The 26004-nt window shown below is 46.2% G+C and overlaps 2 protein-coding genes across 10 annotated transcripts in view; one reads left to right on the top strand and one right to left on the bottom strand.

Moving 5' to 3' along the window:
* Positions 1–6484, top strand: part of SIMC1 (SUMO interacting motifs containing 1) — a 91510-nt gene extending 85026 nt beyond the window's left edge. For 2 of the 4 annotated variants that reach the window (XM_050793161.1, XM_050793163.1), the window contains exon 10: positions 5673–6484. In XM_050793161.1, coding sequence (XP_050649118.1) covers positions 5673–5935 — 263 coding nt within the window. In that variant the 3' untranslated portion in view covers positions 5936–6484. The remainder of the gene's footprint in view (positions 1–5672) is intronic. The other 2 variants (XR_007726299.1, XM_050793162.1) reach the window with 2 other exon arrangements.
* Positions 6485–6552: 68 nt separating this feature from the next.
* KIAA1191 (KIAA1191 ortholog) lies at positions 6553–24708 on the bottom strand. Of its 6 annotated transcripts, none has more exons than XM_050793264.1 (9): positions 24503–24708; positions 22749–22856; positions 22391–22496; positions 18778–18956; positions 15501–15627; positions 11076–11200; positions 8735–8841; positions 8400–8542; positions 6553–8287 (listed from the first exon to the last, which is right to left on the bottom strand). In XM_050793264.1, the coding sequence occupies exons 4-9, from the start codon at positions 18925–18927 to the stop codon at positions 8079–8081; spliced, it is 861 nt and encodes a 286-aa protein (XP_050649221.1). In that variant the 5' UTR covers positions 18928–18956; positions 22391–22496; positions 22749–22856; positions 24503–24708; the 3' UTR covers positions 6553–8078. The 6 variants fall into 6 exon arrangements, with proteins under 6 accessions (XP_050649221.1, XP_050649218.1, XP_050649223.1 ...); XM_050793261.1 differs by having other exon boundaries at positions 22410–22496; XM_050793266.1 differs by having other exon boundaries at positions 8411–8542; positions 22410–22496.
* Between the last annotated feature and the right edge of the window lie 1296 nt (positions 24709–26004).

Here is a 26004-nt window from a genome sequence, read left to right as displayed (position 1 = left end):
ATTTGAACCCGGGAGGTGGAGGTTGCAGTGAGCCAAGATCGCACCACTGCACACCAGCCCTGGCGACAGAGTGAGAGTCTGTCTCAAAAAAAATAAACAAACAAAAGAGTATGTTGTCCAGTTCATGCATGATATGTGGTTGTGCAGTTTGTGCATTTTGTAGCACCCTCAAAGAAAGGTGCATGTCCTTCTCAGAACAAAGACCCGAAGGCAAGTTCCATGTGTTCTTAGCCTCAAGGAGGCTTATGTAATTGTTTTGGAGAGTACCAGAAGGTTAATATTAAACAGCTTGTTTTAAAGTTCACCTTTCACATTTTTTGTTCCTTACTATTTCAATTCCCAGGGAATACACCTATCATGGGCAATAATGACTTAAGATGGAAACGGAATCTACTTTTATTACAGAATATTTTTTATGTTTTGATAAGAGAGAGAAAGGCCTCAGACCAGTATATATTGACCAAGAATAAATGGGGTGTGTTGCAATGCTGTTTTATCCTTAATGTTCGTTCCAGCTTCTTTGAGGTCCAAGAGTTGGGAAGGAGGAAAATTAGCACTAGTAGTTTGAAAACATTGTCCTGCAAAGAACACAGCCGAATGGTGCCCTGCAATAGTCAGCGTCCTTGTCAGTCAGTAAGCATCTTACTGTGAGGGCCCCTTCCTCATCTCTGCCTTCTGCGCGTGGTCTGTGGATGTGGTTGAGGGCATTTTGAGATTAGTCTGAGTTGTCTAGCTCCACTAATTGTCTAGCTGCACGAGTGGGAGAAGAAGGGAAGGGATTAGAGAGCCTAAGCTTTCCCTTTTTTTAGGGGAACTCTCAGCATGGAGGGAGAGAGGAAAAGAGATTAGGTAAATGCACCTGCACTGGCTTATATAATCCAAAAACCTTGTGAAGGTATCACCCCCCTGTTACAGATGGGAAAACAAAGGCTGAGAGAAAAGTAGATGCAGAGCCGGGATTCAAACAGATCTGTCAGAGACATGGATTCTGGGCTGTCAGTTGAGCTCATGTTCTTGTTCTTCAACTGAGAGAATCAATCCCCCCACCCCAGTTGCATAGCCATGTGGCTCAAGTTTCAGCCTCTGCAAAATTACAAAGTGCTGCCTGTCATGGAGTTTATGAGTATGAATTCTAGGGATTTGAACATATAATACTTAAATGAACAAATGCATGCTTTTCCTGAATCCTGCTCATCTGGCCAGCATAGCTTACAGAAGTCAGTCACAGTCGTTCTGAGGACAGTCACACACACAGTCTCCCTGCAAGGAGCCCTGTCCATGGACGGGGAAAAGCAGAAGCAGGTAGGATCAGTTGGTCCTAAATGAATAATCACACGAGTAACCTATAGTTACAATTAAAGTAAATGCTATGAAGGAAGTACAAGTGCACAAAATCTATTTTTGGAGGGACCCAGGAAGGCCTCCCTGAAGAAGTGATACCTCATCTAAGATGTTAAGTAGGCAAGGCACGGTGGCTCACCCCTGTAATCCTAACACTTTGGGATGCCGAGGTGGATGGATCACCTGAGGTCAGGAGTTCAAGACCAGCCTGGCCAACATGGCAAAACCTCATCTCTACTAAAAATACAAAAATTAGCCAGGTGTGGTGGTGGGTGCCTGTAATCCCAGCTACTCAGGAGGCTGAGAAAGAATCGGTTGACCCTGGGAAGCAGAGGTTGCAGTGAGCTGAGATCGTGCCACTGCACTCCAGCCTGGGTGACAGAGCAAGACTCCGTCTCAAAAATAAATAAAGACATGAAGTAATGGTGTTAGCCAGGCAAATGGGGAGACAAGAGTTTTCCAGAAAGAAGGAACTGCATGTCCAAGGGCCTCGAGGCAAAAAGATGCTTAGTGAGTCCAAGGAACATAGAACAAGCTAGCAGGGCAAGGATGTAGTGAGTAAGGGGAGAATAACACTAAATGAGACTAGAGTAGTCCATGGGGCAGGTTGTGAAGGGCCATCTTGGCCATGCTAAGGAAATTCAGCTGGTTCCTAGAACAGAGTGAAGCCATCAAAGTGGTTGGTTCCAAGTAAGGGAGTGTCATGATCAGATCTGCAAATGTAAAAGGCCGCTCTACCTGATGTGTAGCGAATCATTTGGCAGAGAGCCAGGGGAGGGGTAATGGTGACAACGGTGTGGCGAGGACGGAAGGAAAGTGGAGAAGGCAGTGGATGGGACAGAAGCACTTTGAATATAACTTTGACAGGGCTTAAGTGACTGAGTCTGAAGGATGACTCCCAGGGTTCTGCCATTGCTGACATGGAGAAAGATCTGCAAGGAAGATCAGGAGCTCAGGTTTGACATATTAGGTACACGATTCCTATAGTGATGATGGTGATGATGATGATGATAAAATAATAGCTAACTCTTTTATTGATCCAAAACTACTAACAATACTATCAGCTGAAATATCCTGATTCAGGCATTATGGCTCAAACCCTTTTCAATGCTAAATGTCCTCATACAGTAATCAGCAGCCTCTGATATAACAATTCTCATCTTACCGAAGCATAAAATCCAAGGCCTTGCTGACTAGACCAGCAGGGCTGAAGTCCACTGGCCAGGGTTTCCTCCCCCATAGACAGTGCTGAGATGGGCGCTGCTAACATTTGCTTCTTTAACTTTCCTGCAGGATTTAATAAACTCCAAATGCTTCTTGCTTGCCCTCTAAGTATCCCCGTCCCACCCTATTCAACTTTTTTCCCACTTATTTCAAAATCATTTTTATATTTTTCAGAGTGGGACATGCCTTAAGAAAATCAAAGTCTACAAAAAGGCTCTTTTCTTCCTGAGACTGTTCTTAACAAGTCACAAATGAAACAGCTCATATTTCCCTGTTTACAACCCTCTAAGTCTATAGATACCCTGTTGTGCTCTCAAAGGCCAAACTCCACATTATAATGTGGCCTGCCCTACCTTCCAATCTCATCTAGTACTTCTCTCCCTTTTATTACTCTGATTTTTTTTAAGTTTCTCAATTTATAAAGTCATTATGTTAGCTGAAACACTTTAGGTATCAAATGTAATTTCCATTGCCTTCCATGGATGCAATTAACATGTGGTATATGCATCCCCAGTGCTTCCACCCAGTTCCAGCGGCTGGGAAGTCCAAGGTTGAGGGGCTGCACCCGGGAAGGACTTCTTGCTGCGTCTTACCATGGCAGAAGGCTTACTACCCTGACTTTCTGTCTAGTTCTCAAAGCATGCTTTTCCTCAGGGCATTTGCTCTTGCTGTTCTCCATGGACTGCTTTTCCCTTTGACCTTTGCATGGCTGCCTCCTCATCCGTCCATACTCAGCTCACAGACCCTCCCTGGCTAGAGTGGGCTGCTTCCCTTATTCCCCCCAGTGTTACTGTTTATCACCGCATCTGATTTATTTATTTGATTGCATTTGCCACAGACTACAATCAATATTGTTGACTAACTTGTCAGGCTTCCTGCAACTAGAATATCAGTCTACAAGGACTGGGCCCAAGGCTCTGAATTCCACTGTCCCCAGACTCTAGCCAGTTCCAGATGTGTAGCAGGTGCTCAGTAGATGTGTGCTGTTTGAATGTTGAAAGGGCCTTGCACTTCCATCTCGAGGCAGCTTTGTTTCCTGTGTTTCCAGACTTTCTGAATATGCTGTTGTATACTTACTATACTTCTTCGCAGATTACAGACTTTAGTTTTGAGAGATTTTACTTTTCAGTCATTTCTTCTGAAAGTTGAGAAAAAAACATATTGAATGTATTACTTGAAAATGTAACCTGATATACCGCTTAAAATGATTTATTCTGTGTCCTAAATCTGGACACAGTGTAGCTCAATCCTTTTAATAACTGCTAGTGAAAATGCCATCATCCCCGTTTGATAAATGAGGAGACTGAGAAATGATGGTGTACTTATATGCAACTGGAAGTCTTCGAGTCCCCAGAACTCTCTCAATACATTTGCCTAATGTGACCTTGTGCTTATTTGCCTCCATTTCACATGCTTCTAGAATCTATTGGGGATGGCCTTAACTTTTTGTTTTCTTGAGTATTTTCATTTTTAGACCTACGGTAAAGTTGAAAGAATAGTACAACGAACGCCCATATATATATGCCATTTACGTTGATTCATTAGCTGCTAAGATTTTGACACATTTGGTTTACCTATTGATCCATTTATGTACCATTTTTTCTGAAACAGTTGATAAGTACACCATTATAATTCTATTGCTTAAGTACTTCAGCATGTTCAGCATGTATCTCTAAGCATAAGGATATTGTACTTCATACCACTATGCATTATCACACTCACGAAACTTGTTTTGTTTTTTTGTTTGTTTGTTTTGAGGTGGAGTCTAGCTCTGTCGCCCAGGCTGGAGTGCAGTGGTGCAATCTTGGCTCACTACAACCTCCACCTCCTGGGTTCAAGCAATTCTCCCACCTCAGACTTCCGAGTAGCTGGGATTACAGGCACGCACCACCATGCCTAGTTAATTTTTTTGTATTTTTAGTAGTGACAGGGTTTCACCATATTGGCCAGGCTGGTTTCAAACTCCTGACCTCAGGTGATCTGCCCACCTCAGCCTCCCAAAGTGCTGGAATGACAGGCAAAAGCCACCACACCCGGCCATGAAACTTGTTCTTGATAGCATGTTATCTAATAGTGTCCCAGTAATATCCTTTTTTGGTGGTTGATTTTAGATTGAGCCAGGATACAGTCAAATATGAAGCATTGTACTTGGTGGTCATACTCTTTGGTCTCTTTCAGTCTAGCACAGTTCCCACCTTTTACATGTCTTTCATAGTAGATATTTTTTAAGAGTCCAGGCCAGTTATTTTGTAAATGTCCCATAACTGAGATTGTTAATTGCTTACTCATGATCACAATTAGTTAAATACTGTTGACAAGAACAAGAACATGGAACAGACAGGCACGGTGGCTCACACCTGTAATCCCAGCACTTTGGGAGGCTGAGGCAGGCGGATCACTTGAGGTCAGGAGTATACACACACACACACCCCCCTGAGACTGGGTAATTTATAAAGAAAAGAAGTTTAATTGGCTCACAGTTCTACAGGCTATACAGGAGGCATAATGGCTTTTGCTTCTAGTGAGGCCTTAGGAAACACAATCATGGCTGAACAGGAAGCAGGCATGTCTTACGTGGCCAGAGCAGAAGAGTGAGGAGGTGCTACATACACACTTTAAACCACCAGACCTCACAATAACTCATTATCACTAGAACAGCACCAAGGGGATGGTGCCAAACCATTCATGAGAAATCACCCCCGCCAGGCCCTACCTCCAACATTAGGGATTACAATTTGGGATTGTCTAGTTGTTTATTCATGATCATACTCATGTTAAATACTACTGGCTAGAACATGGAATAGATGAAGATGTCTGATTGTTTCCCCAGTATTTTGATTTTTTGACCGCTTTTTATGTGATCATAAAAAATGACACCGATCCAAACCATATCACCTTAATGTAAAACTTAAGGACCCTAGAGAACTGAGAACAAAGGGCCTCCTGGAAGTGGAGTTACTGCAGGCACTCACATAGCCTTCGACTTGTATCCCTGTAGCTAGTCAACAAGTCTTTGCCAAGACTCTACCTACCTACCAAAATTAGACTTCTTAAAAAAGGAATAAAAAGCAGTTCAGAGCACCCAGCTGACTTTTTCCCTCTTGCAGAACACTTAAGGAGTTCCGTGATCGACCGAAAGGACTTAATAATCAAAAGGATTAAGCCCAAACCCCAGCAAGGAGATGACATCACAGTGGTGGACGTAGAGAAGCAGATTGAGGCCTTTCGCAGCCGCCTGATCCAGATGCTGGGGGAGCCTCTTGTCCCTCAACTCCAAGACAAAGTGCACTTGTTGAAGCTCCTGCTCTTCTATGCTGCGGACTTGAACCCTGACGCAGAGCCCTCTCAAAAGGGCTGGAGCAGCTCCTGAGGGCCTGCCAAGCACCGAATGCCAAGAATACCTCCTGAACTCTTATCTCCAACTACTTAAAAGCTCCAAAAGTAGGAAAAGTGGCTAAAATCTTACAAGACCAAACCTATATTATTTAATCAGTAGGTTGTAATTTCTAACTCTAGTATAAATATCTTTTTTTAAATAATCCTATCCTAGCCTATTCTCAAATATGGCTTAAATATACAAGGTATATATATTTTTTAATAAATTATTTATCTATACTTTTTTTGAAACAGGTTAATACTGTGTGCACCACGTTTAACATTTTCATTCAAGATGTGGAAAAATCCCTCTGCTGAAGCCACTCTATACACCAATATTATGTCATTCAAGGTACCGACGACCTGTTTCAGGAGAGACGTTCATTTTTCCCTAATGAAATGCAAGCATTCTATGTTAGACCTATTATATTGCCTATTAATTTGACTTTGTAATAAATAGAGGGTAGAAACAAAAGGATCAAGTGTGTTACAAAACATTTGATGTTAAAAGGAGACAATAAAAAGGCAATGGTTTTTCAAAATACCAAGTTCACTGTGACTGGGTAGGCAGAGTGGAATCACCATTGTTAAAAGGACAAAAAAATAGCCACATTTGAGAAAGTAGTAAGGATTTTTATTGTCAAAACAAGAAATCATAATAGAAGACACAAATAAATTAATTGTTCTCATAATTTTAGACTCCAGGGCCTCTCTATGGAAAGGCCAGCTTCTTATACAGACCAGGTACTATCCCAAACAAAAAACAGGTACTTGAGACAGTGTTCAAGACAACAACTGAACTTGTACACAGTGAGGAGAAATAAAAAGGTGGCTTCCCTATTTCCCTCCCTCAGTAAGGTTATGTGTTGCATAAAGGGATGAGGCTCATTTTGGTGAAAAATGCTTTCATACAGAAAATTTTGAATTCATTCACCTCCCCACACAGGCATTCCAGGCCCTGACCTGAACAAGGAAATCAAAATAAGGTAACACCACTGGCTTCACATGAACCTCAAGACTATAACTGTACCTACCATCTCCTTTACTTTTTTTAAAATTTAATGTCCATTTACCTATACCAAATCAGTAGACTGAATTTTCTCTCTTAGGAAGTTTTTAACCAAATTAGAGCTAAATTAATCTCACTTTAAAGTGCAAGAAAGGCTCTGCTAGAGTAGTGTTTGTTCTGTGGCATAGAAAGAGGAGCATGCCTCCCCCAGCACTGGCCTAAGAGGCCCCACAAGAAGAACTGGCTGCAGGACAGTGATCCATTAGGTCTACCAAAAAGCAGGGGGACGCAGGGTTCAGCCTAGAAAGAGGGGTCCCTGCCGAATCTGGCTTTTACCTGTACCCAGGTCCCAAACAAATCTTGGGTCCCCTAACTGATAAGGCTGGAGCACAGCACCAGCCATCAACAGGGCCAAAGTCGTCTCAGGGAGTCAATGAGCACCTCTAAGCCATGATTTGTCAGTGCTCACGTGGATAGTGGTAAAGGAATCGAGAAGTCTGGGTTTTGGAACAGCACAAACATTCTTTACCCAGTAAGCAGTGATCAACGTTCTTACCTAGGGTAAATGATGAAAAAATAGGTAATGAGGTCCCCATGCACCAGTGCTGAGAATATTTAGTCTAACTTTAAAGCAGTACAAAATGACTTCTTCTACACAACAAGGGCCAACTTTGTACTAATGTTTCTCAAAAATCAATTACATCTCCAGCTCTAGCCTCAATTTAACGGGTTCTTTATTTATTTATTTGACAGAGTCTCGTTCTGTCGTCCAGGCTGGAGTGTAATAGCATGATCTCAGCTCACTACAACCTCCGCCTCCTGGGTTCAGGCAATTCTCCTGCCTCAGCCTCGCAAGTAGCTGGGACTACAGGCGCCCACCACCACGCCCAGCTAATTTTTGTATTTTTAGTAGAGACGTGGTTTCAACATGTTGGCCAGGCTGGTCTTGAACTCCTGACCTCAAGTGATCCACCCACCTTGGCCTCCCAAAGTGCTGGGATGACAGGCATGAGCTACCACACCCAGCTGATTAAGTTTTTAAATATACCTTTCCTATGTCAACGCCAAGGTAAAAGGGGAATGGGGTGCAAGAAACCTTCTTTACCAGAATCCCTGGAAAGAAAGGGCTCTAGAAGCCAGTGGGTGTGAGCACATTCAAGTCACGGGGTTTAAGGTTATGGGCCCGTGGTGGTGGTTTCTTTCCTTCCACCACTGGGATGTCCATCTTGGGCGGCTTCAAGGCTGCTGGCTCTTCAGCCATTTGGTTGGTTTGAGCACGGATCAGTTCCAATGGAGAGGGCTTCTGGGCTCCTCGGTAGGCCTGGGTGGCAAAACTTCCTACAAAAGTGAACCAGAGTGCGAATGATTTCAAAACCAGTAGGCAGCTCCCGATATACAATATGGTAAGATGCCTGCCATGCCGCTCTGTTTTTTGAAGGCACTGCCTTACCAGAGTCATACTTTTGAAGGGATCTCGGTCCAAAGAGGCTCCACTTGTCTGACAAGTTTCTGTCCTTATCCCCACTTCCAGAGTCCATGGTGCTGGGATTTGGGCCAGGTAAGGCTGTGGAAGAACCAGAAGTGAACCAGCCCCTGGAAAAAAAAAAAAAAAAATATCCTAAAATACCTCTTCCTTCACCCCTAGAAATGTCTCACACCAAAAGAACAGGAACTGAACTATCCCTTCTCCCTCCGAAACCACAGGCTTAAATAATACAACCTCGCCTGCCACACTAGCTTTCCTGAAGCACACGGGAACTCGGAAGCGTCACAGGAAGGGCTCACCTGGGCCTCTGCTTAGGTGAAGAATGTGGACTGGTGCTTGGGGTGGACTGGGCTGATGCAGGCTGCCTCTCTTCTTTTGTTATCTCTCCACTCTGTAGCTTTAGTTTCTGCTCAGATGGGTAAGAAGAGAGACTTTTTAAAAATGAAAGCAAATGCAAACAGCTAAGCCTAGGCATAAACAATTTGGTTTGCATTCTAACTTTAAGCACAAGACATCTACAGGTGGAATGATTTCGAGTGATCTAACAGGTAGTCCTTTGTTTTTGCCAAAGGACATGGAACTCCATCTCCTCAAAAAATGTGTTCATTCCACACTGTATTGTGAACATCCCTGTACTTAAAGCTTTACACTACAACTTTTACTTTCAGAAAAGTAAAGTAATTGCCCCCACATTCCCCCAAGTCAGTAAAATGGAAGAGCCAGAACTCAAGCTGCCAGCCTTCTTAGCCTTTTAAGCAGGGCTTAAGCTCTTGTCTCGCTGCTGCTCCTACCACGTACAAAGCCCTGCCATTCTCAGTCTCTCCAAGCCAAGACTCAGGCATGTGGGTCTCTTCAGCTAAATGCTTCCTCTGAGGAGCCTGCTCCATTCTCTCCTCGTCCTCTCCCATAGTCAGCCACTCTGGGTTCCCTCAGCACCGTTAGCATTCCTCTAACTGACTCGCAGTCTAGCGGGGAGAGACAGGTCTAATCTCAGCTCTTCTAGAGCAAGGTTCCCATGCTGTCTCCTCCCTCCGGGCCTGCCAAGCCACTGCTTAGCTCTAAACAATGATCACGTTTGAATTTTCTCAAACATTCAACAGATCCATTCATGTAAGTTGACAATCTGTTACAAGATGTAAGTTACAGCTAATATTTCAGCCATCCTCATGTTCTACTCCTATGGGAAAGACACAGAAAATGAGTCAACCAAAGTCAGTCCTACCGTTATGTAAGGTGAATTGCTCAAATAGAATTCTCACTGACCTATACTGGAAAGTTCTCAGTTAAGTGTCAAAGGCTGATGGTACCCCTCTCTGGAAGCATCGGCCTTGTTTGAAAGCTTAAACTGGCCACCAGCCCAAACCTGATTTCCTATAGCAGTTTTTAAACCTAGCCTGCAAAAGAATCATCTGGAATGCTCATTACAAAATGCAAACAGGGCCGGGTGCAGTGGTTCACACATGTAATATCAGCACTTTGGGAGGCCGGGGCAGGTGGATCACATGAGGTCAGGAGTTCAAGACCAGCCTGGCCAACATGGTGAAACCCCGTCTCTACTAAAAATCAGCCAGGCATGGTGGTGCATGCCTGTAATCCTAGCTATTTGGGAGGCTGAGGTGGGAGGATCACTTGAACCCAGGAGGTAGAGGTTGCAGTGAGCCGAGAGCGCAACACTGTACTTCAGCCCGGGTGACTGCAAACAGGCCACAGTGTTTTATATCCCCACCCACAGGCCACCAGACCCAGGTTATTTCTCCTTATATATAATGTATACTATGATCCTTTCCGGCCTCTTGTGCTCTCCTCACCTTGCCCTCATCATACCCTGTTCAGAACTCTTAAAGCTTGGAACAAGCCTGGATTCTGACCCACCTTTGCCTACAGAAGCCAGTCCAAGTTTCTTAACTGTAATTGCGTCTCTTCACAATCTGCCCCTTCAGGAGCTAGATTTCCAGGCTGCTTTGGAAGGAGGAGGAAGCAGCCAACAGGAAGTAAGGCATCAGGAGACCTGGGTTTGGGTACTATGACTGGCTGAATAGATGGCCTCGAACCTCAATCTCCTCATTGACAAAATATGGAGAAGAGCATCTGCCCCAAAAGGTGATTGTGAGGATGAAATGAATGCAAGGGCTTCACAAATCAAAATGCTATCCAGTATGAAGTGGTCTCCTCTGAAAGAAAGTCATTTGAAACTATTCATTCAAATACTTGGCTGTCACTAAATTAACCCTTACTAAAATTCTTCACTTATAGAAAAGAAATAGCAAAAACATTCCAATTCCACATTGGATTTTAACTTGTTGAAATTAAATGCAGAGCATGATGTTCCTTTCCAGTTAAACTATTACCTCTGTTGAGGCTGCCTAGTTCTCCCCAAGATACTTCACATTTGCTTTATGGTTCATAAAGTACTCGTATATATATGTAAGCTGAGGCTCTCACTCGATCCTGCTAACCAGAAGTAGCAAAACAGACACACCCACTGTATAGGTGGATAAGCAAAACTACGAGGCTAAGAGCTCGGGAGCGAGACTAACTCCACAGTCCTCAACTAACTGAGCTGGTAACTTCGAAACCACAGCCACATTTCAAGCCATGAACACTGAAGGTTTTGTTTTTTGAAAGTTCCTAAGAGCTTACGTGGAGTGCTTCGGCCACTCGAAGGTACTTGGTCTCCTCGGTGGTGAGGCCCTTGTGAGGTGTGTAGCCAGCATCTCTCAGCCCTGCCTGTCGCTCAAAATGCTGAATGCTTTCCTGGGTCTGTTCTGGGAACAGAGGAGATGACAGTCATGCCCATTGCCCTCTCCCGTCACAAAACAGGGAGGACAACATGGATATCTACTGTTCTCCCCAGAAGCAAGAGACCACACTGACCATGCAAAGAAGAGGAGACTTTCGCCAGAGAGGTACTGTAGCACTAATTCTGAACCGCACACAAAGGCTGTCTAGCCAGAAAGAAGCCTTCCCTCACACCAAGCTGAAGAGGTTATTCCTAAAGGGACAACTGAAGAACCCTGAGCTCAATACTCCCACCCTCCTCTTAGTTGTACACGGTGACATTTTCTTTGTATTTAGAAATGCAACATGGGGCTGGACGCGGTAGCTGACGCCTGTAATCCTAGCACTTTGGGAGGTTGAGGCAGGAGGATCACCTAAGGTCAGGAGTTCGAGACCAGCCTGGCCAACATAGAGAAACCCTGTCTCTACTAAAAATACAAAATTAGCTGGGCGTGATGGCGCATGCCTGTAATCCCAGCTACTTGGGAGGCTGAGGCAGAAGAATTGCTCAAACCCAGGAGGCAGAGGTTGCGGTGAGCCGAGACCACGCCATTGCACTATAGCCTGGGCGACAAGAGCAAAACTATGTCTCAAAAAACAAAAAAAAACAAAAATTAGCCGGGCATGGTGGCGGGCGGGTGCCTGCAATCCCAGCTACTTGGGAAGCTGAGACATGAGAATCGCTTGAACTTGGGAGGTGGAGGTTGCAATGAGCCAAGATCATGCCACTGCACTCCAGCCTGGGCAACAGACTCTGTCTCAAGAGAAAAAAAAGAAAAAAAGAAATGCAGCATGAGGAAGGCGGCTGATAGCCCAACACAGTAAAAATTATCCAAATATAAAACTTTCGGCCGGGCGCAGTGGCTCAAGCCTGTAATCCCAGCACTTTGGGAGGCCGAGGCGGGTGGATCACGAGGTCAGGAGATCGAGACTATCCTGGCTAACATGGTGAAACCCCGTCTCTACTAAAAATACAAAAAACTAGCCGGGCGTGGTGGCGGGCGCCTGTAGTCTCAGCTACTTGGGAGGCTGAGGTGGGAGAATGGCGTGAACCCGGGAGGCAGAGCTTGCAGTGAGCCGAGATCACGCCACTGCACTCCAGCCTGGGAGACACAGCGAGACTCCGTCTCAAAAAATAAATAAATAAATAAAAAAATAAAACTTTCTAAGAGATTCACCACCCTCGTCACCTACACAAAAAATTTTGCCAAAGAGAAACTGGCCACATTCAGGCTAGATAGCACCAAGGTACCATCCAGATCCAAACCAGATAGCCTGCCTTGAGCTAGCCAGTCTACTGATTCCATGTTTCTCCTGTGTGAAATGCCCCATCCCAGTGCCTGGAACAGCAGACATAACTCCACTCAACATTCCTTCAGTCTGACTTGATTATCTCATAATCAAAAAGTTAGTTCTGCTGTGGAATGAATAACGGCTGACTTTCTGCTTAATCTGTACATAAACCACATAATACACTCTCACATACAGGAATGTGGCAGCTGTGAACCAGAAGACTAGATACCAGATGCCTTTTATGACTTCGTCATTCCTCTTCTAAGGAGGTATTTCCATCAGAAATAGAAGAAAGAAAAAAAAACCTAAATGCATAAAGATGTTCTTCAGACTTACCAGGTAGTCACTTGAAAATCTAAAAACAAGGGATTTAACGCGTGACAATATACCAATACCAGGATTTTTTTTTTTAATAGAGACAGGATCCCACTATGTTGCTCAGGCTGATTCTCAAACTCCTGGTCTCAAGCATTTCTCCTGCCTCAGCCTCCCAAAGTGCTGGGATTACAACCATGAGCCACCGCACCCAACTAATACCAGAATTAAATGCAGCTTTCCTGCCCGCTACCCTCCCCCACAATGGAGTCTTGCTCTGTTGCCCAGAGCTGGAGTGCAATGGCGCTATCTCAGCTCACTGCAACGTCACCTCCCAGGTTCAAGCAATTCTCCTGCCTCACCCTCCCGAGTAGCTGGGATTACAGGTGTGCACCACCACGCCCGGCTAGTTTTTGTATTTTTAGTAAAGACGGGGTTTCACCATGTTGGCCAGGCTGGTCTCATACTCCTGACTTCGTGATCCGCCCGCTTCTGCCTCCCAAGGTGCTGGAATTACAGGTGTGAGCCACCACGCCCAGCCTTAAATGCAGCTTTTTAAAACTTAAGACTATAGCAACATCAAAAGTTCATGGCAGTGTTAATTGAAAAAAACCAGAATGGTATATTTACTATACCTGGAGTTATATAAAAATATGCATGTATGTGGAAATGAGTAAGCCAAATAAATATGAGTGACATTCACATACTGGAGTGTCATAATGTTCTGTACTGTTAGTAAACTATATATATATTTTTTGAGACAGAGTCTCACTCGTTGCCCAGGCTGGAGTACAGCGGCATGATATCAGCTCACTGCAACCTCTGCCTCCCAGGTTCAAGCAATTATCTTGCGTCAGCCTCCCGAGTAGCTAGGATTATAGATACACGCTACCACACTCAACAATTTTTGTATTTTTAGTAAAGTTGGGGTTTCACCATGTTGGCCAGGCTGGTCTTGAACTCCTTAACTCAAGTGATCCACCCACCTCTGCCTCCCAAAGTGCTGGGATTACAGACCTGAGCCACCACGCCCGGTGGGTAAATTATTTTCATTAAAAAAGTTACATTGTGCTAGCCGGGCGCGGTGGCTCACGCCTGTAATCCCAGCACTTTGGGAGGCCAAGGCGGGTGGATCACGAGGTCAGGAGATGGAGATCATCCCAGCTAACATAGTGAAATCCCGTCTCTACTAAAAATACAAAAAAATTAGCCGGGCGTGGTGGCGGGTGCCTGTAGTCCCAGCTACTCGGGAGGCTGAGGCAGGAGAATGGCGTGAACCCAGGAAGCAGAGCTTGCAGTGAGCCAAGATCACGCCACTGCACTCTAGCCTGGGTGACAGGGCAAGACTCCGTCTCAAAAAAAAAAAAAGTTGTCTCAACTCTTCCCCACCCCTATGGCACTCTACTCTGATGGTGAAGAGTGCTTACTTTTGCTAAAAAAAACAATGAATAAGTTTTGTAACACTGCTAGAACACATTCTCAAGCTTGTAATATAAAAGTAGTGTTGTTGATTCAACAGATGTGAATAAGAGAAAATCAAAGTATATAGGCCAGGTGCGGTGGCTCACACCTGTAATCCCAGCACTTTGGGAGGCCTAGGCGGGTGGATCACAAGGTCAGGAGATCAAGACCATCCTGCCCAACAGAGTGAAACCCCATCTCCACTAAAAATACAGAAATTAGCCAGGCATGGTGGCACGCGCCTGTAGTCCCAGCTACTCGGGAGGCTGAGGCGGAAGAATTGCTTGAACCCAGGAGGCGAAGGTTGTAGTGAGCTGAGACCACACCATTGCACTCCAGCCTAGGTGAGAGTGAGACTCTGTCTCAAAAAAAAAAAGAAACCAAAGTAAGAGTTAAGAGTTTGGACTTTGGGTTCTTGGTGAATTCACTAGGAAATGCCCAGGACAAATGGATGCCCTCCTGGAGAAGATAAACAAGGGCTTATGCCTTCAAAAATGAGCCAACCAAGGAGAACCTCTATGTACCTTACCCTGGTAGGGGCACAGCTGCTGACAAGCAGAGCCATGTATCTAATTGTTAACTTCCCGCAGCAACCCGTACAGCCCTCCAGAATGAAGTTTAGTTAGCTTGTTATAAGGTTAAGAAAAAATCCAAGTTCTCATATCAGGGTTCATTAGGATGACCAATCATACATTCTTAAGACTAAAGACACTTGGACCTGGTCGTCTTCCTGGTAGACCAACTTTGAGCTGTTTAATTACAAAAAAAAAAAAAACTGGGGCAAGTGGGAAATGCCTGGATGTTTGGCCTTCTCCAGCAGAGCTTGAAACAGTGACAGCAGCAGCTGCCAGCCACTGAGCACTGGGCCGTCTCATCCTCACCTCAGCCTGCCAGTGACACTCCCCATTTTAGAGCGGGGCGGTCTCCGCAGTTAAGTAGCCTGCCCAAGGCCACAGTGACAGATCTGGGAAAATGAGATTGTATCAACAAAGCAGCAGGAATGCACCTAAATCAGACTAAGATGCTTAACATTTGGCAAATCTTCCACCTAATAAATGGAGCTTCAATACTGACATGATTCAGCCAACCTAACAAACTGACATTTGTTGGGACAAGGTCAGGCGGGCATGTTGCAGAATCATCTCCAGTCCGCTTGTAGGAAGCCTCAGCTCTTCCCCGCCCCTATGGCACTCTACTCTGAGGGTGAAGAGTGCTTACTTGTGATCAGAGAATTCATGATGACATGGGTAGCTTTAGCCTTCACCACTGGGACCTTGTCCACACTGTCAATGGCCGATGACAGGGTCATGGCAGAGGAGGGTAGATTGGCCTCTCCTTCCTCCACCTGTTCAAGAGAGGTACAGTACAGAAGCACTTAGGCAGGGCAGGGGAGACACACACCTAAACTTACTCCTTTGGGGAGGAAGTTACTGAAATAACATTAATCTGGTAAGTGAGGAAATCGTTGAAGGGAAGAGTTGGTCATCTCCACCCAGCTAGATAGGTATTATCCAAAGTGACAACAAAAACAGACATTATGTGAATAGTTTACATTTATAAAGGTGGGAAAGTCAGAATTTGAAAGTCTGAGGTCTACTACCTTCCTAGACTATGACCTTCCAGTATACTATAGTACTATGCCCTAAGAATGCAGAAGAAATGCTTATTATGAAGCACTGGCCACATCCCAGCACTGTGCTAGATCTTAATTGATGAGAGCACTAGGTAAGTGGTTCTCACCCTGGGCCAGGCATTAAAACAGACTGCCGCGCTCCACCTCAGTTTGATTCAGTAGGTCCCGGGTGGTCCGGGCTGGAGTTTAAGAATTTGTTTCTAGGCCGGGCGCGGTGGCTCAAGCCTGTAATCCCAGCACTTTGGGAGGCCGAGATGGGTGGATCACGAGGTCAGGAGATCGAGACCATCCTGGCTAACACGGTGAAACCCCATCTCTACTAAAAAAAAATACAAAAAACTAGCCGGGCCAGGTGGCGGGCGCCTGTAGTCCCAGCTACTCGGGAGGCTGAGGCAGGAGAATGGCGGGAACCCGGAAGGCGGAGCTGCAGTGAGCTGAAATCTGGCCACTGCACTCCAGCTTGGGCGACAGAGCGAGACTCCGTCTCAAAAAAAAAAAAAAAAAAAAAAAAAAAAAAAAAAAAAAAAAAAAAAAAGAATTTGTTTCTAATAAATTCCCAGGTGATACTGCTGCTGCTGGCCCCAAGACCACACCTTGAGGACCACTGCTCCCAATGTTCAAGTAATAGTCTTTTGAAACAAAAAAATCTACTTAGCTCCTCATTTTCAACATGCAAGAGCTGGGAGCCTCCACCTTCTGCAATCGAAACCCCTGATACCTTACTCAGGCCTAGCAGGGAGGAGACAACAAGACTTACTCTTTATTCTGTGCCTGTCTGGAAGAACTGAGAAGAAAATAAGATGGTTGAAAAAAAGGGGGGGACAGATAAAAAGTACTGAAAAATGTTGTATCCTTACTACAAAACGGAATTTATACCTTTAAGCTGTGACCTTGAGTAAAACTTGAGCCTATGTTTCCTTCCTGGGAAGATGGTTGATTCCTAACATGGGGAGAGTTAGGGCAAATGAAAGATCGCATGTGATGAGTCAGGCGGAGCTCTCCTTTGGCACAGCTGTTCCAAGTTGTCAGCTGTTCCAGCTGAGGCCCCGCAGAAACCTGGAAGCCGGCTCATTCCTTGCCTTGTGGAGCCATCAGCAGGGTGTGTGGCCTGGGAAGCGCCACCAGAAGCCCCGCTCACCTCCTGCTCTGGACCCTCAAGCCCACTGCTCTGACGTCACAGGCAAGCTGCAGCAGGCCTTTTCTCCTTGCACTTTTGCTACCTGTTACGTGGTATACTCTCTCCTCAACAGCTGACTGGCTCATATTTCAGTAGATAATTGATACAGGGAATATCCCCCAGAGCTGTAGGGGGTACTTTCTTAGAAAGGAGCTTTCTGCCCTCAGAGTGTACTGGAGGTGGGGGGAGAAAACACTCCTTAGAAAGAATCAAATATGGCTCTGCAAAGAGAAAGTTAAGCAGGGAGCCTGCGTTCATAGTACCAGCTACACAGCTAATACAGAATGTGCCAAGCCTTTACATCCCTTTACTCAATCCCCACAGCACCTCTATGACATAAGGTATTCCCAGCTCTCAGAGGGAGACACTGGGGCTCAGGGTAAGTTGTGTGGCCCAAGGTCTTGCTAGGACAGACCACCTGGGACTCACACCCCGGTCTATTTCAGGGGACCTTTACTGTGTACTGCCTGTCGGGCCCTGAGCTATCATATGGCTCAAAGTTCAGAGAAACTGTAACTACAGGTTAGACAGCCTTATGTGAACTTGGTGGACTTACGTTATTCAGGCAAGAGTCTAGCCTTTCTGTATTCTTGGTGGCTGGAGAGTCAGAGGGGAGAGGGTCCCTGAGGTCGGGAAACAGAGGCTCCAATAATACGAACCTACGAAACTAGACTGCACGAAAGACTGTGAGGTGTGTTCGGAGCGGCCTTAGGAAGGAGGCAGTTCTTACAGAGGACGGCCATGGGCAAAGGCAGCTGAGGCTGGAAGAACAGCATGAGGAGAGGTACAGCATGTGTTCAAGAAAGGGCCAATTTTTTTCCCCAATCACAAAATGAGCATTTTTTGGGAATCTATGCCAGGCCCTCGGCTGGATTCTGCAGGTAACAGTACAAACCTAGACACGGCCCCTGTCCTCAGGAAGCTAATGGAGGGTAGGAAAGCAATGCAGGAATGACGATGGGGACCATGGTACCGTGGGGAGCTCAGAGGGAGGGGTGATGGCCTTATCAGGAGGACGGAGATGTCAGGCAAACTGTCACAGAAGAGACTTTTGAGCTAAGACTTAAAGGGCAAATGGAGTGGGAGAAGGGGTGAGAGGACAGGATGAGGATGGTAAACATCCTAAACAATCAGGGCAGTGTGAGCCAAACACTGACAGGCAGAAAATACGCTGGTAAGTGCGAGAATTTTAGGTAACTTGCGTGGTTCAAGCACTGGGTAGGGGAGCTGGGGAGATGCAGGCAAGACTTAGATCCCATGGAACGTGGATCATGCTGAGCTTGGATTTAGCTCTGTGGGGAATGTGGAAGAGTCTCAGGAGCAGACAAGGCCATTCGAGTTTTGAATTAAAAAGAAAAAAACAGAGGGGGATTTAGAAAACCATCTAGTGGGTACACTGTACACTGTTCGGGTGACGGGCACACAAAAAGCCCAGACTTCACCACTATACAATTCATCCATGTGAACAAAACCTCGGGTCACCCTAAAGCTACTGAATTTTTTTTTTTTAACAAAATAAATAAAATCTTAAAGAAGAAAAGACAACTGTAACTGAGGCACAGAAAACACGTACAGGGAGTGGTTGCTGCCCAACTCCGTGGGCACAGGGAGCCGCTGAAGGCTCCTGGAGCAGAGGAAGGACAAACGGGTTGCGTATGCCAGAAGCGGCCAGCAGGGTCAGATACCTTGGCGAGGTGCTGATACTTGCGCTCTGGAATCACTGGCTTCCAAGGGACGCTGCCCATGTCCGATGGAGGAGGAGTCATGGGCGCAGGGTCCTCGAGGGTATCATCATAGCTGAGTGCCCGGCGGTATATCCCGATGGGCAGGGACATCTTGCCTAGAGGCCCACTGGCCTCGAGAGCTAAGAACAGAGACACCTGTCAAGACAGGTACAGCAACTGGACATACTAGTAGCTTTGAATTAATCTGCAGGAAGGAAAGCTCTGAAATACTCTTGTTCTTGGACAGAGCAAAATAGCTTGTTCTGGAGTAGCTAATCCCGTTCAGGAAAGGCAGTGGTACCAAGCCCTTCCTCTATGCCTGACACTGTGGGTGGTCCGCTTAACCCACTCAGCCGTCCTAATCCTTTTTTTTTATTTGTTTAGAGACACAGTCTACGTTGCCCAGGCTGGAGTGCGGCGGCACCATCACGGCTCACTGCAGGCTCAACCTCCTGGCTCGGCTCACTGCAGGCTCAACCTCCTGGCTCAAGTGCCTCAGCCCCGTGAGTAGTTGGGATTATAGGCATATGTCACCACGTCCAGCTAATTTTCATGGATTAGGAAACCTGAAGTTCCATTTAAATGTACTTGACCACAACTTCCAAGTACAGTTTGGAATCAAAACCCAAACCTATCTGATTTCAAACCTGTGTCCTTTATGCCACAGAAGCCACCGCCTACTGCAATACTAAAGCTCTCAATTCATGCAAGACTGAGGATATGAAATGACTGAGGATACGAAGTTCTCATTCCCATTTCATAGATGAGGAAACTAAGGCCTAGGGGTAAAGTGATCTTCCCAAGTTCATTCAGAAAATGGCTCTCTGGGGCTCAGCCAAGGTCTGTGGATCCTCTACCTTCCTTTCCTCACCAAAGAAAACAGCACTGCAAGAAATGTTGTCTGGCATCACCTGTAGTTGCAAATGTTCTGTATGATTTATTCCAACAGCAGAGTCACTTTCCATCACAGAAATGATTGACAACCACTCTCGCAAACCACCACCAGCTGATCCCGCCATTCCTGTCCACTGGAACTGACGCCCAGCATGTCCGGTTGTGATGCGGGCACTCTCGGCTGTGCCAGACCAGGGAGCCAAGTTCACTGTGTTTCGTTTGCTAACCCTTGCGTATCAGAACTCATGTCCAGACCCTACCTGAGAGGTGACATGTTCCTGTTGCTAAAATCATACAATCACATTCTCTAAGACATCAACCTGCCTGGCAGTAAGTCCAAAACCAAAAAAGATTTCATTTAAATGGCAAGGGGACCAAGCAGCTCTCACTATTATTCCTATTGCTATTGGTAATAATTAACAAAACCATAGAAATAAAAAGAGGATTAGAGGTTGCCAGGGAGTGGGTGGGGGGCAGTGAGGATGTGACTGCTAATGGTATGAGGTTTTCCTTTGGAGGTTATGAAAACGTACTGCAATATGGCCGGGTGCGGTGGCTTACGCCTGTAATCCCAGCACTTTGGGAGGCTGATGTGGGTGGATCACCTGAGGTCAGGCGTTCCAGCCTGGCCAACATGGCGAAACCCCATCTCTACTCAAAATACAAAAATTAGCCAGGCGTGGTGGTACGTGCCTGTAGTCCCAGCTACTTGGGAAGCTGAGGCAGGAGAATTGCTTGAACCCGGGAGGCGGAGGTTGCAGGGAGCCAAGATCGTGCCACTGCACTCCAGCCTAGGCAACAGAGTGAGATTCCATCTCAAAAAGAAAGAAAATGTACTGCAACTAGATAGTAGTTTTGTTTGCACAACCCTGTGAATATACTAAAAATCACAACATTGTTCACTTTCGGTGGGTGAATTTTATGGTATGTACATTACATCTCAAACACACACACAAGCGAATAATAATTACTAAGTCTTCCTCCTTGCTAGACAATTACATCCCTCATCTTACCTAATCCTCATTAAACAGATACTCTTCCCATTTTCACAATCAACTTGCCCAATATCACCTAGCTTGAAAGAGCGCGCCAGGAACTGGAACACAGACCGGAGCCAGTGCACACACTCTGCATGCAACACACTACAAAGCATTCACCGAATGGGCACAACCCTACGGCTCGCGATGGCTACATGGAGTGTACGGTAATCACAGCAACAATGAAAGACAAACTAAAACAGAGCTGATGATGTTAAAACTAGAGATGGATCTATATTGGGGAATGCAGGAGACTTCTGTTAATCCACCTAGTTGGGAAGCAATTTCGAAAACATCTTAAAGATTCCCACTGAACAGCCATCCTAAAACCAATCAAGTCAGCTAATATTTACTAGAAAATATGTTCGTATACAGACAGACCAAATGCATTCTGGGCAGTAAATACATATTTATCACTGATTTTTAACTCCCATTTTTACGTATTTTGTTTAATCTTCACAATCCTGAGAGATAGGAACCATCATCTTTCTTCGTCATCATAATTTACCAAGAATCAGAAATTAAGCGATTCAGATTTAATTAAAAATCACTTTCCTTTCTCATGAAACAATTCAAGTAGTCATCAATGGTGTCAGTAACCCAGAAATTGACTCATTAAGGGTTGCTGTGAGCATTTTCATGATTAGGTTCAATCTGCCATTTAAGCAGGCTGGTGCCTTTTTACCAAGACTTCCATCCCACCTCCCCACCACCCCCAAAAAGGTGAGTTTAATCACTTTGGTACATACTACAAGAAGGTGAGTTTAATCATTTCGGTACCTACTACAAGAACTGCACAACTTATTCTGAATTCTTATTTGATAACTAGGAAAGTAACAAACTTGTCATAATACCCTTAACTGAAGTGACTATTCTCTTTAAGTTAAAGTTTCATACTATGGCTGAGCAACTAATAAAATATTTAAATGATGCCAATCTAAGGCCGGGCATGGTGGCTCACACCTGTAATCCCAGCACTTTGGAAGGCCAAGGCGGAAGGATCACCTGAGGTCAAGAGTTTGAGACCAGCCTGGCCAACATGGAGAAATCATGTCTCTATTAAAAATACAAAAAATTAGCCAGGCGCAGTGGCAGGCACCTGTAATCCCAGCTACTCGAGGCTGAGGCAGGAGAATCACTTGATCCTGGGAGGCAGAGGTCGCCGTGAGCTGAGATCATGCCGCTGCATTCCAGCCTGGGCAGAGTGAGACTCCATCTCGAAAGTAAAATAAAACTGGCCGGGCGCAGTGGCTCACACCTGTAATCCCAACACTTTGGGAGGCCGAGGCGGGCAGATCACAAGGTCAGGAGATCAAGACCAGCCTGGCCAATATAGTGAAACCCCATCACAAAAATTAGCTGGGCGTGGTGGTGTGTGCCTGTAATCCCAGTTATTGGGGAGGCTGAGGCAGGAGAATGGCTTGAACCCAGGAGGTGGAGGTTTGCAGTGAGCTGAGATTGTGCCACTGCACTCCAGCCTGGGCAACAGAGCAAGACTCCATCTCAAAAAAATAAAATAAAATAAGCCAATCTATTAAGTCTAAATACTCGCCTGGTGGCAGAGATTAACCATTAACATATAGTTCAGATAAAATGGTTTCTATCTAGCTTAAAACATTAATAAGGGCAAAACATGATTTTACCAAGAAGAATTAAGTTTACCAGGCACTTCTGGTTGTCTTGAAGCCATTGAAAGACTGGGATCCAGGTGCTTTTTCTATATAGAATTCCGAGCTGAGTCCCTGCCACCTAATAAAATAACAAAGGGCATTTTCTTATGGTGAACACCAAAGAGCAGCACCAATGCTGTTCTTCTGACAGGCACACAGAATTTTATGGCTTGTTTACAAGGTTGAAACACACACACACAAGAGCCAGTGGGTGACAAACATGCCAATGAAAAAAGAAGGATAAAGTCAAAGGTCTCACCACACCTGTGGCTGATCTTAACACCGGTGAGATGACAGAGCTAAGACGCCATACATGGTAAAGTCACCTTACCACAGTGAAATGATGTGACGACTAAGCTGACAGACAGATGTTAATGAGGAACATGGTCCAGCTGCTGCAAATTAGCAAAGCTTCCCAGGAAGCGTCCATCCAGAGGTTCTAATAACAAACAGCCAGCATTGGAACAGCCCGTCAGAGTCTGGCAAACACTTGTTTATTCCCCACAACAACCCTGCAAGGGCTATTACACTCATTTCATTATCTTAACTCACAGCAAGTGGCCAGATACTACAGTAGGGAAATTCGCTCTTTACTGCTAACACCATAAACTATTTATAGCGTTTATCTTGTCTTTTAATCCTTGCAGCAAGATGGCAAAGCAGATATTATTTATCCCAATTTTTTTTTTAAACGTAGTCTCGCTCTGTCACCCAGGCTGGATTGCAGTGGAGCGAGCTCGGCTCACTGAAAGCTCCGCCTCCCGGGTTCACGCCATTCTCCTGCCTCAGCCTCTCAAGTAGCTGGGACTACAGGCGCCCGCCACCACGCCCGGCTAATTTTTTGTATTTTTAGTAGAGACAGAGTTTCACCGCATTAGCCAAGATGGTCTTGATCTCCTGACCTCGTGATCCGCCCACCTCGGCCTCCCAAAGTGCTGGGATTACAGGCGTGAGCCACCGCGCCCGGCTCCCCCCTTTTTTTTAAGCTATCTCTTACAGAAAAGATATCCTAAATTTAAAGAGAAGGAAACTGGACGGGTGCGATGGCTCACGCCTGTAATCCCAGCATTTTGGGAGGCTCAGGCGGGCAGATCACTTAAGGTCAGGAGTTCGAGACTAGCCTGGCCAACATGGTGAAACCCTCTCTATTGAAAATACAAAAATTAGCTGGGCATGGTGGCGGGCGCCTGTAATCCCAGCTACTCGGGAGACTGAGGCAGGAGAATAGCTTGAACCCGGGAGGCGGAGGTTGCCGTGGGCCGAGATCCAGGCACTGCACTGCAGCCTGGGCGACGGAGTGAGACTCAGTACCAAAAATAAAAATTAAAAAAATTAAAAATTTTTAAAAATAATAAAGAGAAGGAAACTAAAAATCAGAGGAGTTAATTTGTCCAAGGTCATAGATAAGTGGTCCATGTGCAAGGTAGGTAGTTTCATGCTGTTTACAGGGGAGTTAAAGCGAGGGCCTGAAAAAGTTACTCTGTTTTTCAGCTTGCTATACCGTCCCTCTATCCCGATAGGGCTGAGAGAGCAAACCAGTTATTGATAGTTCGTCACTAACGAGCGTCGCAAAGGCCGAGTTCAGCCATCCTCCCAGTCCAGGGAGCATTCCCGCCCCAGACACATCCCCTTCCCCTTTCCCTGTGCCCCCACCCCCCAGCTCACCGTCCCTCTGCCTCTCCGTCACAATATACAATACGGTGCCGCCACGACATGGAAGGCCGGCTGCTTCACCCACCCCTCCATGCTAAGATTAGGGCCGGGACCCTAGCCGAAGGCAGGGTCTGAGGAGAAGAGGCTGAGGACAAGTCGTGGGGGCTCTGGCTGGGCTGGTCCCACGAAGCGGAGGGGAAGCCCGTACGGGAGCTGCAGGGCATCCCCGGAGGGAGCCCCATCAAGGAGACCCCAGAAAGGGGAGCCAGGGAGACAAGAGGCGACCCAGCCAAGCTCGGAGCCGGGATGAAAGGTTAAGGGGTGAGGGGAGAGGCTTGGAGGGGCCCCCAGATCGGGCCTCGCCGGAAGCGCCCCTCCTGATCGGCAGAGAACGCAGCCCCAAGGGAGGGCCCAGGCCCGCCATCTGTTCACCTGTTATCCTGCTGCCGCGGGACTGCCTGCGGCCCGGAGTCCTGCACTAAAAAGGTTCTGAGGGTCCACGTCTCCCGAGATGCTGTGGCGTAGTCTGGACCCAAGCCATGGTGAGAGCGGCAGCGATTTCCAAGGTCCCCAGGACCCACCAGGCAGCACTACCTACCCGGCGGGCAGGCAGCCCTGCTGATAAAGCCTCCGGAGACCGCGGGATCTCGCGCGAGACTTGGCCCAGAGGCGCACAGGGCATACTGGGAGTTGTAGTCCACGATCGCGAGTCCCCACCCTACGCTGCCCAGCTGGCTGTGGAGCCGCAACTCCGAGTGTGGAATCCGCCAGCCCCGAGAGGAGACGCCACACTTCACCACCACTTCCTCAGCGCGTGTGCTGTGCCTGGGTCCGTGACAAGCTAAGGGAAGCCGCTGGTGGCATAGTAAAATGACACCCACAAGCCCAAGCCCTCAAGGCTCATAAAGGGCTGCCAAGTGCGAGTACTTGTCATCCTGTTTTTCCCACTTCACGGAGGTGAAGCTGAGACTGGGAGAGATGAGAAGTCACTTCGGTTAATAAGCGGTGCAGTGAGCACGGACTGTCTCCCAAAACAGCGGGGTTAGGCAGGGTTCATACTAGCAGCTGAACCAAAAAGGGGAACCGACCTCACCTGCCTCCTCTAGGGAAGGCGATCCTAACATGATTTCCCTTTTACATTAAGGAAAGTGAGGCTTAGAGGCGCCAGCTGAGGTGTCAGTCACATCCTGAAGGAAAACTTCTCTTATCCCACAAGGGTTCACAAAGAAGACGAAGCAACGAAGTTAAGGCAGAAGCTGCAAAAATCCATCCCCGTTTCTACCCCAGTCCAAAGCTTGCCATCAAAACTCATCTCAGGAGGCCTATGATTGGTGGTGTGGCGTGAATGCCACATTTAGATTTCAGCATTTGAGGCTTCCAGCCATACTGGCAGAACTGAGAGGCCTTGCTCATGCAACTTTAAACTTAAGCACTGTTTCCAGACCAGGGTGCTTGACTGAACTAAGAATTAAAGTCTTTGATGAATTATATAATTAGCTTATGAACAGCACAATTACATTGCAGTATAATTTTGTGTGTGTGTGTGTGTGTGTGTGTGTGTGTGTGTGTGTGTGTGTTAAAGGTGTTCCTTTGTTAGTTTGGAGCTTTTAAAATATGCCATATTTTTTAACCTCTGTGGAAGCAAAGCTGGCACCTTGCTCTTTATCCACCACAGGAAGGGATGTATATCACCTCTCAGTCAGAAAAGGAAGAAATAGCACTTTGCACCCTTATATACATCATAAGGTGGGATCATCTCATTTATTTCTTAGCCACAAATACATGAAAACTTAAGACTTTCCTGGAAGTTACTATTTGATTAAAACAATTTTATCTGGCTGGGCACGGTGATTCACACCTGTAATCCCAACACTTTCAGAGGCTGAGGTGTTGGAGACCAGCCTGGCCAACATGGCAAAACCCTGTCTCTACTA

The sequence above is a fragment of the Macaca thibetana genome, chromosome 6 (assembly GCF_024542745.1).
Source record: "Macaca thibetana thibetana isolate TM-01 chromosome 6, ASM2454274v1, whole genome shotgun sequence".
NCBI classification, from domain to species: Eukaryota; Metazoa; Chordata; class Mammalia; order Primates; family Cercopithecidae; genus Macaca; species Macaca thibetana.
This window is presented reverse-complemented; position numbering and strand designations above follow the sequence as displayed.

Excerpts from the sequence above, each read along its gene's own strand:
- KIAA1191 (XM_050793261.1), bottom strand. The coding sequence starts at position 22,437 with ATGGCTTCAAGACAACCAGAAGTGCCTG. Across the intron at positions 18,957-22,409 it reads AAGACAACCAGAAGTGCCTG|CTCTCGAGGCCAGTGGGCCT; the intron begins GTAAACTTAATT and ends CTCTGTTCTTAG. Across the intron at positions 8,543-8,734 it reads TCACCTAAGCAGAGGCCCAG|GGGCTGGTTCACTTCTGGTT; the intron begins GTGAGCCCTTCC and ends TTTTTTTTCCAG.